We start from the raw sequence: 16,873 nt of genomic DNA on the forward strand, positions 1-16,873 counted from the left end.
TTTCGCAGGAGAAGCACGGCGAGTGCGACGGGAGCGGGCACGGGCGACCGGTGCTGGGCTGAGGCACAGAGACGATATGGGCACGCTCGACTGGGCTCGTCGTCGAGAGCGGATATCCAGGTGGATCGAGATGCAGCACTGCTACCTGCCCTTCCTCTTGTCGTGCTATGGGACCTTCAAAGCGTGCGTCTGCCGCTTGAAACAGCGAGCCTTCTTCTGGCCCTGCTTGGCTCTCGTCATGCTGCCCACATTCGACTCCCAAACTCAATCCTCCATTCAAATAACATAATCTCGTCCAACCCACCACTCGAACATGCAACGAATCTCATCAGAGACTTTTCCATTCCCAGCTGGTATATTGACGTCCTCGCACTCACAATTGCGCTGCCACAAGTTGCTCCTCCAAGTGAGATTCGCCGGCTGTTCTGCCTTCTTGCATCCGGCTTCGACTGTGCGCTGCCCGTTCTCCTCGCTTTAACGTTTGTGCATTATTTACGCTTTCAAACCACAACTCTCCCACTCGCTGCCTCACAATCTCCCGCACCCTAGAAACCCACCAGACTCTCATTTGTCGCGCCTTGATGTTTCCTATCGCTTGACTCGCTCTGTTTTTACAGCTGCTGGTGTTCGTCTCAGCTTTGCAAGCCGTCGACGATTTGCAATCGTCGATGTGCTTTGTCCAGACCGTGTCACAACGTTCTCGACCGTGTTTTTGTGGCGCTTCTAGACAAACATATGCATGTCCGCTCGCTGCTTCCAGCCGAGCACTGCACCAGTTGGCTGAGAGCTCTGATCTTCTTCCTATCTGTGGTTCCTCGTCTCTTTACAGCGTCAGCAATGTCTGCGTATTCGGCTGGAGAATCGAAGATGGGAATTCGTTCCCACCCGTGCGAATATTGCTCCTGGATAGTATGAACAGCTATCATGTCAGTCACCTATTCCACACATATGGCAATAGTCTCTATATATTATAGGAATGCTATTCCCCAAACCACGCATCATTTGATCTAGACCAGGCTGTTCGTACTCTTCTTCCTTTTTTGCTTTCTCACTATGCACATTTCCTTTGTCAGTTATGCCAACAAATAACAGTGACACTTGAACCTATCAATGCATCTGACCTTGAGCCATCTGCATTTCAACTCCTCATGACCGAAGCCTCTCCAGAGAAAGGCACTACGAGATCGAATCGGACCGCCCTCCGATAGCCGCTTCCGTACAGATCGAGCATCTTGCAAGTGATCAAAACAACCACGATGTCATGAACAAAACAAACCAGCTCCACGGCCCCTGTTCTCAAAAAGATCGATGAACCTCACGCCGATCACCTGTCACCGATCTCCTAGCAGATCTTGGTGCTGTTCCCCCACCACGTGGTTTACTGCTCTGTATGCATTTTTTTTATGCAAAACATGTCGAGAGTCAAGAAAACCTCGTATTCGGTTTTTCTTCAGCAAAGGTCGTCTTTATGCATAGCCATGCAGATGGAGTGGAGGAGATGTAAAAAGTGCAAAACGTACAGCAGCAGGGATTCCCACGTGGTCACCCACCGTAGTACTAATCTGCCGTTCAACTGCTTATGTATGGCAGAGCGGACGGGATGCCCAGTTTTCAGCTGACTGTGGCCGTACGTGCTGAAAACATGATTCTACGACAATACAGCAGCGGGATTTGTGGTGAAGTACGAGATGCCAACGCGTGGAGTAGATTGGGAACGGCCGGTGATTTCGAACAAGAACCACAGCGCTCGTTGCCTTCGATGTGCTTAACACATGCCAGTCAATGCCAATCGTGCTATCTTGTATGCCACTGCTGGATCTGCTAGTTGTATCGAAGATCTATTCTTTCAATATGTCTGCATTCCGTCAAGTTATCTCAGTACTTATTTAGGTTGTTTGTATAACATCGGGCAATTGAGTAGCTTTAGAACGCTGATGTGTGGTCGACTTTTTGAGGCAAGACATTGTTCAAGCCAAAAAGCGATGTAACACCACAAGCAAGGGTCGCAACCTCTACTCGTAATATCTGAGGACAGAGTATACCATTAGCTGTCTACCAGCATAATTTCCCAGTACATTGAGCACATTGTGGTCGTGCTACGGGTCTTTTGTTCTCGTCTGGCATGGTCGAGGGTATCACCCTGCCATTCGAAACTTGAGGCTGAATCAAATCTGACCGATTTCTTATCATCGAACATCGCACTTATCTTTTGGTAATACGCAGCAGGGCACGAGTATTCGAAGAGAGAGGGGCGCCTGTGACTTCGACTTTTGGAAACCAACGCGAGATGGGCAAGAATGTGAGCAGGCTTGATCGCTTCAAAGGCCTCTTCCATTTTGGCATTCGCCATAAATCTCTGCTATGAAAGGATCCAAAAGGAGCAAGTTATGGAGTGTTTGATATGATGTGGTGTACGCCCGAAGTTATGATTGCTTCCTTGAGTTTTCGTCCGGTCTGCGATACTTCGACTCTTTATCCAGAGGTTGACTGTTCAAGGAGTCTCTTGGCTTGGCCAGCTCTACGCAAATACATGGCGCGTTGAGCGGCTGCACCCCGACATGAGTAATGAACACTGATCAGGGTGTCCAACGGCGGGTGTGTGGGTTTGGGTTGTAGCCATGTCTTCTCAGCATTGGCTCAGCTCGTTCTACGCCACTTGGCGTCTTCACCGTCGGGCTCATGGCCTTCGTCGGCATCTTCAAACTGATCAGCAGTTCTCACTGTGCCAGCTCCAGCACCAAGACTTCCGCCCTCGGGCATACGAAACTCGCCATTTTCATCCATAAAGTCTTGCAGATTCTCGGAAGTGATCCAGCCACCAGTTCCCGGCTCAGGCTCCTGTTCTTGTTCTTGCTCGTCATCCTCATCTGGGTCGGGGTGTAGGTCGGCGCATTCAGATACAGCGGTGAAGAGTTTCTCAGCCGGATCGGTAGGAGTACTCTCGGCAAGAGGCTCGGGTGTCAACAGGAGCTCAACAGTCTCAAGATCGTCATCGGCGGTCTGCGAGATGTCGCTAAGGCAAAGTTGCAGGTATAGAGCGTTTTGTTGACGAGCGTGCAGGGAAATGGTTCGGTAGGGAATCTGGACACCATGGCCAGCAGAGGAGCTCCAGAGGGTGAAGAAGCTGATTGTTTTCAGTATGGAAGCAGCTGATGAGGGAGGGTAGACGAGAGCAGCTTACTCTGAAGTGACCCAAATCTGGATGCGTGTAATGGTGACGTCGACTCTGGGTTCCTCGCCGTCGCCATTGGTGTGCGAGTGAGGAGAGGCGTGAGGGGCAGCGCCGGGACCAGCAGAAGTGCGCAATGCTTGCAAGGCAGGGTTGTTGGCCAGCTCGTGCTCCGACACCTTCAAAGTAGCATTCTGCACGCGGTGGTGCAAGACAGCTCTGGCATCGTAGAAGCTGCCTGGTGTTTCTTGTTGATGCGCCTCGAGGCTGGTGTAGTCGCCCTCCTGCGGTGACTCGTCGATGACTCTCAATGCGCCGCTCATGTTTGCGATGCTTGGTTGATATATTGAATGCGACAGAGGCTCAAGCTTTCGCCTTCGATCAGCGAACGTCTTGCATGTGAAATGCTGGTTTGTCTTGTTTGTTCCGATGTTCTGCTGATCATCCCGGAGCCACCTCCTGGCCTCCCTCGTCAACCTCTTCCCGTCACCAATCTTGTGTCGGCCACCGCCCTCCACCACTCTTGTCATGTCGCCATGTTTGTCCACGTAATCTCAATCATCACATGCTTCAACGTCCACCTCGCGTCATGGAATCTCCCTCTCGCAAGGCTTTCCTTCAAGACGTTCCGTGCATCGCAAGTGTTCCTCGATCTGGATGACAGCTTGGCATAAAATCGTCTTAGCCGAGGCTCATCGTTTTGCGACTCGCTTGACACTTCCTCATCCTCTCCAGATTCCACGGCCCTTCTATCACTCTCAGCGACTCTTTTGTTGATTCACGGCCACCCCAACCTCCGACATACCGTATGCCAACCACGCCTCGGCATGCTAGAGAGAAACCTTCATCCCAAAACGGCCAGTTCTTGTCTGTTCCCGACGGAGTGCCCTAGTCCTCCTGTATATAGTCATCGTGTAGACCCATGACATGTAGGTCCTGTTTTACCACCTCACTCCCTTTCGTCATCCCCAGAATGGACTCCCCCGACTCCAAGAAGTTGCAATCCAGCATTCCCAACTCCTTTTCCCTCTTCCGTCTTGTTCGTGATCAAGCTCGCATCAACCCAGATGTCTTGGCTCATCACTACGAGGGGTCGGGTACCACAGACGACCCCTACCTAGTCATCTGGATACCTGAAGACACCGGCAACCCCCTGAACTGGTCGACCTCCTTCAAGTGGATCGTGACCATGACTGTTGCCATGACATGTTTCGCTACTGCCTTTGCCTCGAGTGCTTTCAGCGGTTAGTCGCTCGTCAACTACCATGTGCTCAACGCAATACTGATCAACGGCAGGAACGACTCGGGAACTCGTCTACGGCCTTCATGCTTCGACAGAGCTTGTCACAGCTGGCGTCTCTCTCTTCGTCCTTGGTTTCGCTCTGGGTCCTCTGATTTGGGCGCCATTGAGCGAAACTATCGGCCGCCAATATGTCTTCTTCTCGACCTTTGCCTTGTTCACAGCCTTCCTTGCTGGTTGTGCTGGGGTCAACAACATTGGGAGCCTCCTCGTTTTGAGATTCTTCGCAGGCTCCTTCGGCTCTTCGCCCTTCACCAACGCCGGAGGTGTCATATCAGATATTTTCTCGGCTCAAGAGCGCGGCCTTGCCATCACTATCTTCAGTCTTGCTCCCTGTCTCGGCCCGGCTGTCGGACCTCTGGTGGGAGGCTTCTTGGGTGAGACCGAAGGCTGGCGCTGGGTACAAGGCCTGCTAGCCATCTTTGCTGGCGTACTGTGGATCTTGGCTTCTTTTATTGTGCCAGAGACATATGCTCCTGTCTTACTTAGACGCCGTGCAGAGGAGCTTTCCAAGAGAACTGGCATGATCTATTCATCCAAGTTCGATGCTGAACGAGGTGCCATCTCGGCTAAGCAGATGGTTTCGACCGTCCTCGTTCGCCCCTGGATCTTGCTATTTACTGAACCGATTGTTCTGCTTCTGTCCATCTATATCGCCATTATCTATGGGTACGCTTCTCCTCTCCCTTCCTCCTTTCGCTTACCTGCCTCATGGTTGAGAGCCGCGCTAACGTTCTGTCACAGAACCCTATATCTTCTCTTTTCTGCGTTTCCGATAGTCTTCCAGATCCATCGCGGCTGGAGCGAAGGTGTCGGTGGTTTGGCATTCCTCGGTAAGTCACTTTTAGAGATTGTGTCTGTACAGACATTGACCCTTGATTCAGGTGTCGCGTTTGGCATGTTCTCCGCTATTGGCTTCTCTCTCTATTCGCACAAATGGTACTTGGCAGCAGCGGCTAGACATGGCGGATTCGCCCCCCCTGAAGCACGTCTCATCATCGGCATGTTTGGCTCTGTCGCGCTCCCAATCGGGATGTTCTGGTTTGCTTGGACGAACGGCCCTTCGATCCACTGGATCTCACCTATCATGGCCGGTGCACCTTTCGGCTTCGGACTTACTCTGGTCTTCCTCTCCGTCACATCTTACCTCATCGATGCATATGTCATCTACGCCGCATCCGTTCTCGCCGCGAACACTGTCCTTCGCTCTCTATTTGGTGCCGCATTCCCTCTCTTTACACATCAGATGTATGATCGCCTCGGCATTCACTGGGCCTCGTCCATTCCCGCTTTCCTCGCCCTGTTATGTGTACCCCTGCCTTTCATCTTCTACAAGTTCGGCGCGAGAATTAGGGCTAGGTGCACATATGCCGCTGCTGCCGAGAAAGCAGTCTTGATGCTCCAAGCAAAGGCCGCAGCAACCACAACAACAACAGCCAGAGGAAGTAGCATGGGAAGCGAAGACGAGTTTGACGTGGAGAAGGCTGAGGCCAAGGGTGTCAAAGATCCAATGGAGCTCACGAGAGCCAGAACGATCGATACCGTCAGAGAGGTTGCTTCGGTGTATGAGGCCGGTCCTTACGATATTGATCGTGTCAACACCAAGAATTCGGTCTCTGGCATTTGAGGCCGCTTCCTACGATTTAGAACTTTATATCATAGATTTCCACTTACAGCACTTGAGATACCCCGAATAGAGTGTTTATTTTCTCTACAATCTGTATACCATAAAGACTCTCGCGTTCGGAATCCAGAGCGACTGAGGTTGTAAACTTTCTGAGTGCAGCATAGCTTTGGGCATCAGATATCGCCTTGGTGGTGAGACTGCGGAGCTAGTCTGGTCTTGGCTGCATTTTTATATTGACTTGACGCAGGATGGGATTTCCGACGAAGATGCGGTCAAAGAGATTGAGCAAGTGCGATGCACGAGCTGTGCCGCATTCGCTTTCATCTATCGCGTGCGTCTGTTTGCACCCCCACTTTCAATAACTACCACAACACTCCGTCACAGTCAACTTGATAAGTATCAGCTTTTTGCTTTGTTCTTTTGTTTCCTGACATCAATTACGTTCGTCGCCATGGCTGCGCCACAGGCCTGGAGCAGTCACATCTGGACTGAACAGACTTTGACGTGAGTGCCGTTCATCCATTCCTACTCTGCTCTTACTCACCTTTCTGTCCAGGCGCCTGATCGGCAGCGATCAGCAGCAAGTCGAGATCTGTACCAACGAACGCATGCCACAGTCGTTCATGGTTCCACGATCTCTATTGGCCTTCTACTGCCCTAAACTCCACCCTTCTCCCACTGTTCCTAAACACCCTTATGTGCTCGAGACAAGCCGAGCCCTCCTAACACTATTCTTCGGATGGCTATACACTGGCAAAGTGGATACCACCAGCTGGTATGATCTCACAGAACTCTACTTCCTGGGCCACGCCGCTGGATCTGTCGCCCTCATGCGCTGCTCCATCTCACAGCTACAAAAAGCCTGCAAAGACGACCAGCGCAACGACACCGACCTGTTCCACTATGGGCACATCTCTGTCATCGAGGAGATGGTCGGTGCATCTTCTCCTCTGTCTCGCTATGTTGAAGACACATACTTCAACCACTGGGATCCTTCAGACGATGATGGCGTTAGCGACGATCCATCACAGTACCCAAAGTCGAATGCCTTCTTCAAGAAGTTGTTCCAGCGCTCGCGCGTAGAGCAGAGGGAAGGCGAGAACTGCTCATGTTGTCATGACTACTGCAAGTACCATGATCATAGCGAGGAGGAACGTTTGGCGAGTAAGTTACCCCCCTCATAAGTAATGAGGAAGATGCTAATCGCTGCAAGCGTGTGGACACTCGTCAGCTCCAACTACGGGACCCTCAATCAACGCTCCCGAGCCTACTATCCAGCCAGCTTCTGTCCCTGTCATCAAGCCGGCTGCTGCTCCTACTAGCAAGCCACCGCTTACTCGAGTTGCAAAGTCGGATCCTTTGGTGCGCAAGAGTCGCAACAGGAAATCGATCCATAGATCAGTGATCAGCGAGCTCTCATCGGAGCGCGATAACTCGGTCTTGCACGGAACTCGGGCCACCGCCTCTCGTGATGGAACACCGAAAGTAAAGACTGCTGACGATACCTGGCTGACAGTCATGAGCCGTGCTCCGGTCGGTTACCCTGCTGACTACCACGGTTTGTTGATGTCTCTGCCACAAGTCCAGTCAATCAAACCACTGGACTGGTTGGAGAGTGGTCTAAATGCTGAAGGTATCGATCAGCTTCCCGAGCCGGACAGAATCATTGCTGCCGCCATGAGCTGGAACGCCGAGGATTATGCTCAGACAAAGTGCAATTTTTTCAATCAGTACGACTCGACGATCCAAGACCAGAGTCGTTGGCTCAGAATTCTGAAATTCGGAGGCAGCAAACCCAAGGAGAAGGGCGAACGACTGTTGGCCATGTGGAAAAGTTTGGGGTGGCTGAAAACCTCAGACGCAGTTGTCAACGATGGAACACAGCATCGAACAGTCTTGACCGCACCTAAAGCCCGTATACAAACTCCACGCGGTGTCAAAACGGTTGAGTCTGTCGAAGAGAAAGATGCTAGCATCAGGAGAACCATCGCCTGGTCCCCGCAGGAGAACGATGTAATGATCAGAATCATGGATGATCTTGAAACAGATCCGACTCACGCCAATACGACCACAACACAACGCGCAGATATGTGCAGACTGCGGCTGAAGACCCATTTTGGCACTGATCGCACATCCGTCGCTATTACCATTCGATATTGCAAGCATCGACGCGAGCGAGAAACTGTCCAGAGTACCGAGGATACCATCACTCCCAGCAACTCTGCTGTCGGCGCATCGCTTTACAACGTCCTTTCCAATACTCCTCTCACCATCAGATCTCTCGGTAAGGAGTTCACAGCCATCAATGACCCTCGTCGTAACACCGTTGCGAGCGACGATCGTGTTGACAGCGCCGCTCCGAGCTCTACCAATGGAGCGAAGAAGAAATCCGAGCGCTGGACGGACGAAGAGGACAAGGCCATGGCCGACATTTACAAGGAAATCGAAGAAGATCCGGTGCAGTCGATGCTTAACGAACGCGATCGAGCCAGATTGTGCAGTACACGACTCCTGTCCAAGCATGATATTGAGAGAAGCTCGCACGGCGTTAAGAAGCGTTGGTCGAGACTCAGCTCCTCGAACGATACTCCGGCAAAGAGAAAGGCCGAAGAGGATGATGAATACGACGACGAAACCGAGCCATTGATGGATCGTCAGAAGCGCAGACAAACAGGTTCCAGATTTGTTCCCGAGTTCTATGATGCTGGCGAGGATTAGAGCAGTTCTGTTCAAACGGAGATGTTTAACGAATGATGAACGGGTCCAGGATACGCTGGAACACTTCGAACTGGGTTGCGAGGATCAGAAGAAGGAGGAAGAAACGGAGCATACGAAGAATTAAGCAGCCTCTTTGTACATTTGTACATGGTGTAGAGTAAACAGTAGCTGTATCCGAGCATATATTAATCACGCAAGGCTTGCTTTGAGTGGTAGCGCAGTCCCTATGTATGCCCAAATGTTTAGTGTGTGTAATCATTATGAACCTCACGGAGATAGGGGGGGATGCCCTTGTAGTGTGACAGAGTCTCGGATTTTTTTCTTACCGCTCCTGCAGGATACGATGAGCTTGAGGTCTACCGAGAGAGCGAAACTCTACCACACTTCCTAATGAACACTGCTCATAACCAAAGAAAGGATGGTGGATTCAAACAGCTTGACAGGGGTATCATCTCAATGGAATAAAAGTAGCTGCCAAATCTGAACGTATGTACCATCATTGCAGACGCGCAGCGATAAGAAATATCTGCTTGTGTTCTCTGAGATGTTTGGTCTTGTGTCGATTGTATCGAAGTTCACAAAGGAAGGAACCAAAAGGGACAGCAAACAGACAGGGCAGGATGAGAAGATACCAACGCTCGGATCACTCAACGATTGCGTCAGAAGTGCGGGGGATTCTTGAAGAAAAATGCAAAGAAAACAAAGAATTTCCTTTTTTCTTCTCATCTCTCCTTTTATCTTTTTCGGCCTTTTTTCTTTGTTTCTCTTACTTACAGAGAGGGCGGCAACCAAAAGTGCAACTCATCAAACATCAATCAAATCGCAAACTCGTAGCTTTTTGACTTTATATTCTACTGTCCTTCACACTTCTTCAATCTGTTGCAAATCATCTATCGACAGCAAGAGGAAGACAAAATTCACTGTTCAGAATGAGTGACAACGACGCAAAGATGGCTGCAAGCTCGTCCTCTCCAATGAGCATGTCAGCACAGAGCCCCATCACTCAACCCACTGACCACCATCAAATCTCTCCCAACACCAACAACAACACCACAACACCATCAACCCAAGACCCCAACAAACGCAGCAGAGGACGACCACGCAAATACCACACCGATGCCGAGCGCGAAGAAGCCAAACGCCGGTATCGCGAAAACCACAAGACCAAAGCTGCTTCATCTGGAGGTGCGACTGCAGGAGGTAACGGTGCTCATGCTGCAAACCCGACCGCTGCGGCTGCTGCTGCTGCATCTTTTTCGGGGATCGATGTTGCTAAGCAGCAGGATGTGGATGAGCTGTGGGAGGCTATCAGGGTGTTGCAGGATGAAGTCAGAGAGTTGAAAGAGCAGTTGGCAGAGAGGGACGCTGCTGCTGCTGCTACTGCTCAAGCTGGACAGAAGCGTAGGAAAGCTTGAGTTAGTTCTGCTATCTGTGAGATGTGCTCACGAAATTCACCACGACGAACTGGCCAAGAACAAATGTGAGTTTGGAATACCTAGATGGATTGACCAGACCTGACGCTGACCTCGAGGAACGACAGAAATCCAGGCAAATGGAAGAGCATGACCACAAGCCGCACTCTTACCACAAGTCTTTTCACCAAAGGTGCCATCGAAACCTCGCCAACATTGACACTGCACGATTTTCGCCAAACTGCACGCCTGGCTTGATGCTGCATCTCTGCCCAAAGTCGCCTCATTCACTGGAACCGCCATATTTGCTGCTATCGTTATCGTCTTCACTACGCCTTGTCACCTTGAACTTGGCATTTACTCTTACACTTTTACACATTTTCTCTTCACGGACTGGGATCAGGAGTTTGGAACTGCTTTCAGAAGGACGTGGAAGGAAGACTCTTAAGATGCTTAGAGATGGGATAAACTCTTGCTGTTCGATCAAACACAGCTTTCTTTTTTTACTTTGATATTTGATTCACTGCTTCAAGTGCTGCTCACCGTTCATTGCGTATTTGGCTACCGATGAATTAGACTACGTGTACGTAGAGAAAAGGTCAATGGCGTGAAGAGTTCGTGATCTGAGTTCTGGGTCCTGCCCTCTATCTAAAACCTATATTCAACGTATCAAAACATGAGAACCGTAAAACATTTCCAAAAACAAAAGCCTTGCCGGAATGTCAAGAAAAAAATCATGTCCGAAAGCAATCCTAACACTTTGTGTTCTGGCTGGCAAGTGCCTTGAGAACAGACTGGTAATGCTGACCGGTGGCAGTCAACTGCGGCGGCCACGAACTAGTCATCAAGTTCCACACACCAGGAACACCCTCACCGTTGTTGGCTCCATAGGCAATAACCATGTCGTTCCCTTCGAAGTACTTGACCATACCATCGATGAAAGCATTGACGGTACTTTGGTCACCACACGAACTCCAGTTTTGGTCGTTGACGCAGGTGAACTCGCTGACCCAGACTGGCTTGCCGAACTTGCTGACGTAGTATTCAACGACTTTGATGCCCTCAGCTACAGTGGGCTTGTTGACGTGGATGCTGGTGATGTCCCAAGTAACGCCTTGAGCAGCAAAGTTTGTGAGCCAGGATTGATCGAGTTGAGTGCACATTGGTGGTGAGCCCAGTGCGATACCGCGGTTGCGCAGAGGCTTGATAAGCTCATTCCATTTCTGCACGCCAACGGAAACGTCTGTGATGTGGCTGGAAGAAGGACAATCGCAGTCTGGCTCGTAGAAGCCAAAGAATACGTCAGGGTGCGTTTCGCCGCTTGTTACATATTCGGTAAAGTTGCCGAGGCGCCATTTGTCGACGGGCCCGTCGGGGTTGTTGGTCAGGCATTGGTCGCCCTTACCCCAGAGCATGGGTGCACCAACTACTGTGTGGGTTGAGGCGTTGATATTGGGGGCAACTGGTTCGTAGTTGCTGTACCATGAGATGTAGGGGACCCATTGTTGGTTGAAGAGGTCGAGAGTCTCGATGCCGGGGTAGCCTGAAAGTCCAGCTTTAAAGGCAAGGCTCATGGTTGATGAGGATGGAGTTGCTGACTTGGTAGAAACTACCTTGGTCGAAGAAGAGGTCTTAGAGACTGGCTTGGTCGAGCTGCTAGCGGCTTTGGTGGAGGAAGAGACCTTGGATGAAGACTTTGAGCTGACTTTCGAGGACGAGCTAGCTTTCGAAGAGGACTTTGAGCTCACCTTCGATGAGCTGCTGGCTGGCTTTGAAGAGGTCTTGAGAGTAGTTGTTGCGGCTTTGGTCGATGTCTTGACAGTGACTGTACTGGACTTGCTACTTTGAACAGCCTGGTGACGTTGAAGCCCGAAACCATGACCTCCATGCGCTGCAGCAGAGCCTAGAGAGGCCAGAGAGAAGGCAGATAGTAGGATAGTGCTTTTCATCTTGGATGCTAGAAGGTAAGGAATGAAAGATTGTCAAGAGACTTGCTCAGACAAAGAATGATCGAGGATATATAAGCAATTTGCACGAAAGAGAGACTTGAGGAAGAAGGTGAAATAAGAAAAGGATAATGACAAAGAGATGGATCATCTTGACTGATAGACATGGAGGGAAAAAACGACTTTCTCTCCCTTACAGGCATCGACTTACGTTCTGGTCAAGCCCAACGTTGAAGTCCCCCAGCTACCGCCGAACGGCGCGTTGCCACTACGACCCGCGTTGTTTCAGGGAGCGTGGAGAGCATGCAGGGAGGTAAAAGGTACCACGAGCGTGTGTACAGATACGCGTATGCTAGAGATTCCGTTATTCCGCAAAGAAGAAGTTGAAGAATCAGGAGCATTTTGAAGAATTTTGGCGATGAGGCATTTCTTCCCAGACTTGCAACCAACTCGATACCCGTTTGCGAGGACTTTGGATGATCAGCCACAGATCTCGAGAAGAATCTGGGCCTTGTCTGGAATCTTGAGACATCAATAAAGGTACGTATCGTATGCCAATGATCGACAGTGGTATGCCATGTGGTTGTGTGCATGAGAGCGGATGCAGTGTCGTTTTTTGCAAAGCGGGTAGGCAGGTACAAGTTCTCTCTAGCGAAGGAGATAAGGAAAACGGCTGAGGCGTCTTTAGTCCGTTCAACCGAGAGATCTGGTCTTTAGCATTTTCGGAAGCATTTTACTTCCGAGCTTCTAGTTGATGATTTGATGTCCGAGATGCTGTCGTCTTGCAGGCTGGGTAAGATTGTCTACGAAGATGACAGTGAAAGACTCGGACGAGCTGGTGTCCAGGAAGATGCAGGGGCGCCCAGATTTCTCAAGGGTCCTCCTACAGAAATTGGTCAGTGCTCAACCTATGTCATAATCACAAGCGAAATCAAGAGTTCGCGAGATTCCAAGATCTCACCACTTCACCATTTCGCCGCCCAGAAACCCGAGAGACATAGCGTCAGAGGACTTACGGACTTGTTGTATCCCTCTTGACACTAATCACCAAAGACCAATCCCATCTGGCAGCTGTTTCCACTGACTCGTCATCTACACACAACCGCAAGCATGGCCTCGTCGATCCCCTCCACAATGAGAGCTTCTCAATGGACCACCATCAAAGGCACCATCGAGAAGAGTCTTGAGCTCAACAACAACGCAGCCTTACCCAAATCTGCAAACTCGCTTGGCAAGGATCAAACTCTTGTCAAGGTCCACTATGCTGCTCTCAACCCTGTTGACTACAAATTGCCTGAAGCACCTGTCGTCGGCCAGATGGCCATCACTAAGCCAGCATCGCCATGTATGGACTTCTCTGGTGTGGTCGTTAAGACCTCGAGAAGCGACTTGAAGCCCGGTCAAGCTGTCTTCGGCAAGACGGAGCCTCCTCTCTTCGGTGCTATGGCTGAGTACCTGGTTGCTGGCCGTGATGGAACCATCGCTCTTCCGGAAGGCGTCAAGCCTGAGGAAGCTGCCTGTGTTGGCGTTGCTGGTTTGACCGCCTACCAATGTATCGTCCCCAACGTCAAGTCCGGTGACAAAATCTTCATCAACGGTGGTTCTGGAGGCACTGGCTCTTTCGGTATTCAGATGGCCAAAGCCATGGGCTGCGAGGTCACAACCACATGTTCTGGACCAAATGTGGATCTCTGCAAGAGTCTCGGCGCTGATGAGGTCATTGACTATCGCACTCAAGACGCTCTGGAGGTCTTCACAAAGGCTGGCAAGCGCTTCGACCTCATCGTCGACTTTGTCGGCTCCCCTGAGCTATACTGGCAGGCTCACTATTTCACCAAGCCAACCGCAAAGGTCGTCAACGTTGGCGCAACCATGACAATGGACTTCTTCCGCCGTCTGTTGCCCATCTTCCTCCTTCCAAGATTTTTGGGAGGTGGTTCGTTGAAGTACGAGTTCCTGACATGTCACGCCAAAGAGGACGACTTCAAGCAGATTGGAAAGTGGATGGCTGAGGGCAAGGTCAAGCCAGTCATTGCTGAGACATTCAGCCTGGAAGACGTACCTAAAGCATTCGAAACGCTCAAGACTGGTCGTGTTCGTGGAAAGTTGATTGTCAAGGTTTCGAACGAGTAAGATGTGTTCATGATGCACGAGTGATGGATATTGTCACATTGTCGTTTGTGGATGATGTTAGTTCTTCAGTCCTGCATATAATAATACTTCATCCGCACTCCAGTCACTACGACCAGCCGATTTTGTGAAAAAGTGATGATATGTTCTGGAACACATGACGCGCTACAATGATTGGGTGGTGACACGAGCGGGGCACGAATCAACCAAGGGAGCCGCGTCGCGGGATCGCTCTTTTATTCGCCCAACACCCTCAAGGCGGTCGTCAAAAAGGCCGCTTGGCCTTGCGAAAAGTGCTCGCTAATCAAGGAAATGGCATTCAAATCTGTCTCGGGGTGTGAACTTGAGTGTCTCTTTGGATGACCCACCCGTTCTTATGCGCATCCGGTCACGCTGCGTTGGCATTTGGACCGATCATGCACCTCGCTGTTTCTGATGCTCCTGCCATGTCACAACCGACCTCTCATATGCGTTACCAGAAATCTTGCAACAAGAATGCTTGATCTCGGAGTGCCTTGATAGGCTACACAACTGCTGCATGCCACGCCACTCGTCCGGGGCATGAGAGCTCGTGATGCAAGCTCTCGCCCTGGCACCCACACTTTACCATCCAAAGCTGACGATTCGAGCTTCTCGCTGATGCTTCTCATCCTTCATTCTTTTGTATCGCTGTGGTCAGCAATTGACAACGCTGTGACCGGTGTTACCAATCTCATCCGCACACCTGAATCACCCTGTTACTACATGGCATCGTGTTGATCAAGAAGGCATTTGATCCTTCCCACTTCACTGTCGATTTCCTTCGTGCGTATGAGACTCGTCCGGACATCTTCCTCTGCTCTAAAACCAATCGGCAGCTTGCATCAGTTCTGTACCAATCACAAGCTGCTGTTGAATGAGCTGGCATCTGTCCACGATACAACGGCGGCTAACCATTATACATTATAGCGGTGTCTTCGCTTCTTTACAACTGCCATATTCTTCATCCTTCTGAGCCTCTGCCGACGAAACAGCGATATGTTACAATGCTTGAGTAGGTTTCTACCGCCAATGTTCCCAACGCTCACCATCAGACCGGTGTCACAATAAATTAGGTCACTATTATGGCGCAACAAGAAGTCTTCCCACGGACCACCTTGTCCGAGTTATCTTACCTCAGGCGCCTCCAAAAATACCAAAAGCGTAGAAGCGACTACATTGAACAGCGATTACACTGGCTGGAAACATCGTGCGAGGCCAGAAACCGGATTGTCCAAGGTGCAAAGGAGTTGCGAAATGAACTCACTGAGTCGATTCAATCCGGGGACCGGAACAAGTTCTCGCTGCTCTTTGACACGTTCCATACATTCAAGCAGGCCTGTGATGAGTGGGATGCGCAGTCACCCTTACCGGAAGGATTGTGTAACCATCCACCGGACTATCGAAATGGTTCCTTCATGGACAGTTTGTCGCCAGACACTCGGAGGACTCTACTGAACTTCCTGTCTCGCATCTCTTTTGATCCCCCCTTCTTAATCGACCGACTACAGGAATTACCGGATGCTGTCTTCGCAAGTTTATCCAGGACATATTCCCAGAGCCCTTTAGGAGAAACGAGCTTCGGGCATCAGCTCAGAAGGTCGGCAGACAGGACCGAGTACGAGAGTATCAAGAGGTTTCTGGATTTTTCTCGATCTGATGTCCTTGGCCTTCTTCTCAAATTGGTCTCCGCCAATGATCATATCCATCACGGACCATTCTCAAACGCTTGGGGAGTCATTTGTGCCGGACTGTTGTCTCGTCAGAAAACGGGGAGCAATAGGTTTGTGGTCACCGTCATGAACGCGCACCTTGGTCAGCTAGATAGGACAGCCCATCATTACCTGGAGAATTGGCTCTTGGAAACGCTCAGAGATGGGAATTTCATACTGTCTCAAGCAGATAGGAGATCGTTCCGGAACAAAAGTCAACCTTCCTCTACGTACTCCAACGATGACCCGAAGGCCGTTGACGACTTCTTCTATACGGCTATTGAGAAGATGCTCTCAATCCTCAAAGAAAACGAGCTAACAAGGATCATCCCTTTACGTGTTTTGGATTTAGGCAAGTCCATCGTTGCAAGACTGGACGCTTCCTCCCAACAGCAACAAGCGGCTCCGTACTTCCTATGCACACGCTGGCTTTTTGCATCCTATTTGTCATCACTAATTACGAGTCCAGAGGTGAGTGAGATGAGCTGATGATTTACTAGAGTCTTTCTTACGTAGACATAGAGCTATGGCATGTTGCTCTCGCATCATATCTCATCAACCGCCCGGCAGCGAATACTACACGAATTGGCACATCGTGCACGACAGATTATGGAAGGGGTAGCCTATTCATGGTAAGTAGATTCCACCTCTTGCGTACGTCGATCTTATGTGTTATAGGAAGCAAACTTCTCTCATTATGCCTAACCTTGTTGCGGAGGTCGAAAGTGTCGTAGGGCTCTTCCGACTTGGTCCGCTCGAGTCTCAAATTGTCTCGGATCCTCAAGAACCAGGTATTGAGATTCCGGATAGCAATGGTAATCACATCAGACAAATCACAGTG

At 50.4% G+C, this 16,873-nt stretch overlaps 6 protein-coding genes across 6 annotated transcripts; 4 read left to right on the forward strand and 2 right to left on the reverse strand.

The window, feature by feature from the left end:
• Nucleotides 1–2,637: 2,637 nt before the first annotated feature.
• On the reverse strand, nt 2,638–3,492 carry M436DRAFT_43285 (uncharacterized protein; the record flags this gene model as incomplete). The annotated part of the gene is made up of 2 exons (XM_013573661.1): nt 2,638–3,124; nt 3,182–3,492. The coding sequence occupies 2 exons, from the start codon at nt 3,490–3,492 to the stop codon at nt 2,638–2,640; spliced, it is 798 nt and encodes a 265-aa protein (XP_013429115.1).
• A 650-nt stretch (nt 3,493–4,142) lies between these two features.
• Nucleotides 4,143–6,096, forward strand: M436DRAFT_80172 (MFS transporter; the record flags this gene model as incomplete). The annotated part of the gene is made up of 4 exons (XM_013573834.1): nt 4,143–4,413; nt 4,466–5,138; nt 5,214–5,302; nt 5,354–6,096. The coding sequence occupies 4 exons, from the start codon at nt 4,143–4,145 to the stop codon at nt 6,094–6,096; spliced, it is 1,776 nt and encodes a 591-aa protein (XP_013429288.1).
• Nucleotides 6,097–6,547: 451 nt separating this feature from the next.
• M436DRAFT_62158 (uncharacterized protein) lies at nt 6,548–8,814 on the forward strand (the record flags this gene model as incomplete). The annotated part of the gene is made up of 3 exons (XM_013573680.1): nt 6,548–6,600; nt 6,653–7,260; nt 7,310–8,814. The coding sequence occupies 3 exons, from the start codon at nt 6,548–6,550 to the stop codon at nt 8,812–8,814; spliced, it is 2,166 nt and encodes a 721-aa protein (XP_013429134.1).
• A 929-nt stretch (nt 8,815–9,743) lies between these two features.
• Nucleotides 9,744–10,229, forward strand: M436DRAFT_80174 (uncharacterized protein; the record flags this gene model as incomplete). Its single annotated transcript, XM_013573835.1, has 1 exon — nt 9,744–10,229. One exon carries the CDS (start codon nt 9,744–9,746, stop codon nt 10,227–10,229), a length of 486 nt encoding a protein of 161 aa, XP_013429289.1.
• A 749-nt stretch (nt 10,230–10,978) lies between these two features.
• M436DRAFT_62160 (uncharacterized protein) lies at nt 10,979–12,175 on the reverse strand (the record flags this gene model as incomplete). Its single annotated transcript, XM_013573681.1, has 1 exon — nt 10,979–12,175. One exon carries the CDS (start codon nt 12,173–12,175, stop codon nt 10,979–10,981), a length of 1,197 nt encoding a protein of 398 aa, XP_013429135.1.
• A 1,131-nt stretch (nt 12,176–13,306) lies between these two features.
• M436DRAFT_71222 (NAD(P)-binding protein) lies at nt 13,307–14,305 on the forward strand (the record flags this gene model as incomplete). The annotated part of the gene is made up of 1 exon (XM_013573762.1): nt 13,307–14,305. One exon carries the CDS (start codon nt 13,307–13,309, stop codon nt 14,303–14,305), a length of 999 nt encoding a protein of 332 aa, XP_013429216.1.
• Nucleotides 14,306–16,873: the final 2,568 nt, after the last annotated feature.

This window comes from Aureobasidium namibiae (assembly GCF_000721765.1).
Source record: "Aureobasidium namibiae CBS 147.97 unplaced genomic scaffold scaffold_5, whole genome shotgun sequence".
In the NCBI taxonomy this organism is placed as follows: Eukaryota; Fungi; Ascomycota; class Dothideomycetes; order Dothideales; family Saccotheciaceae; genus Aureobasidium; species Aureobasidium namibiae.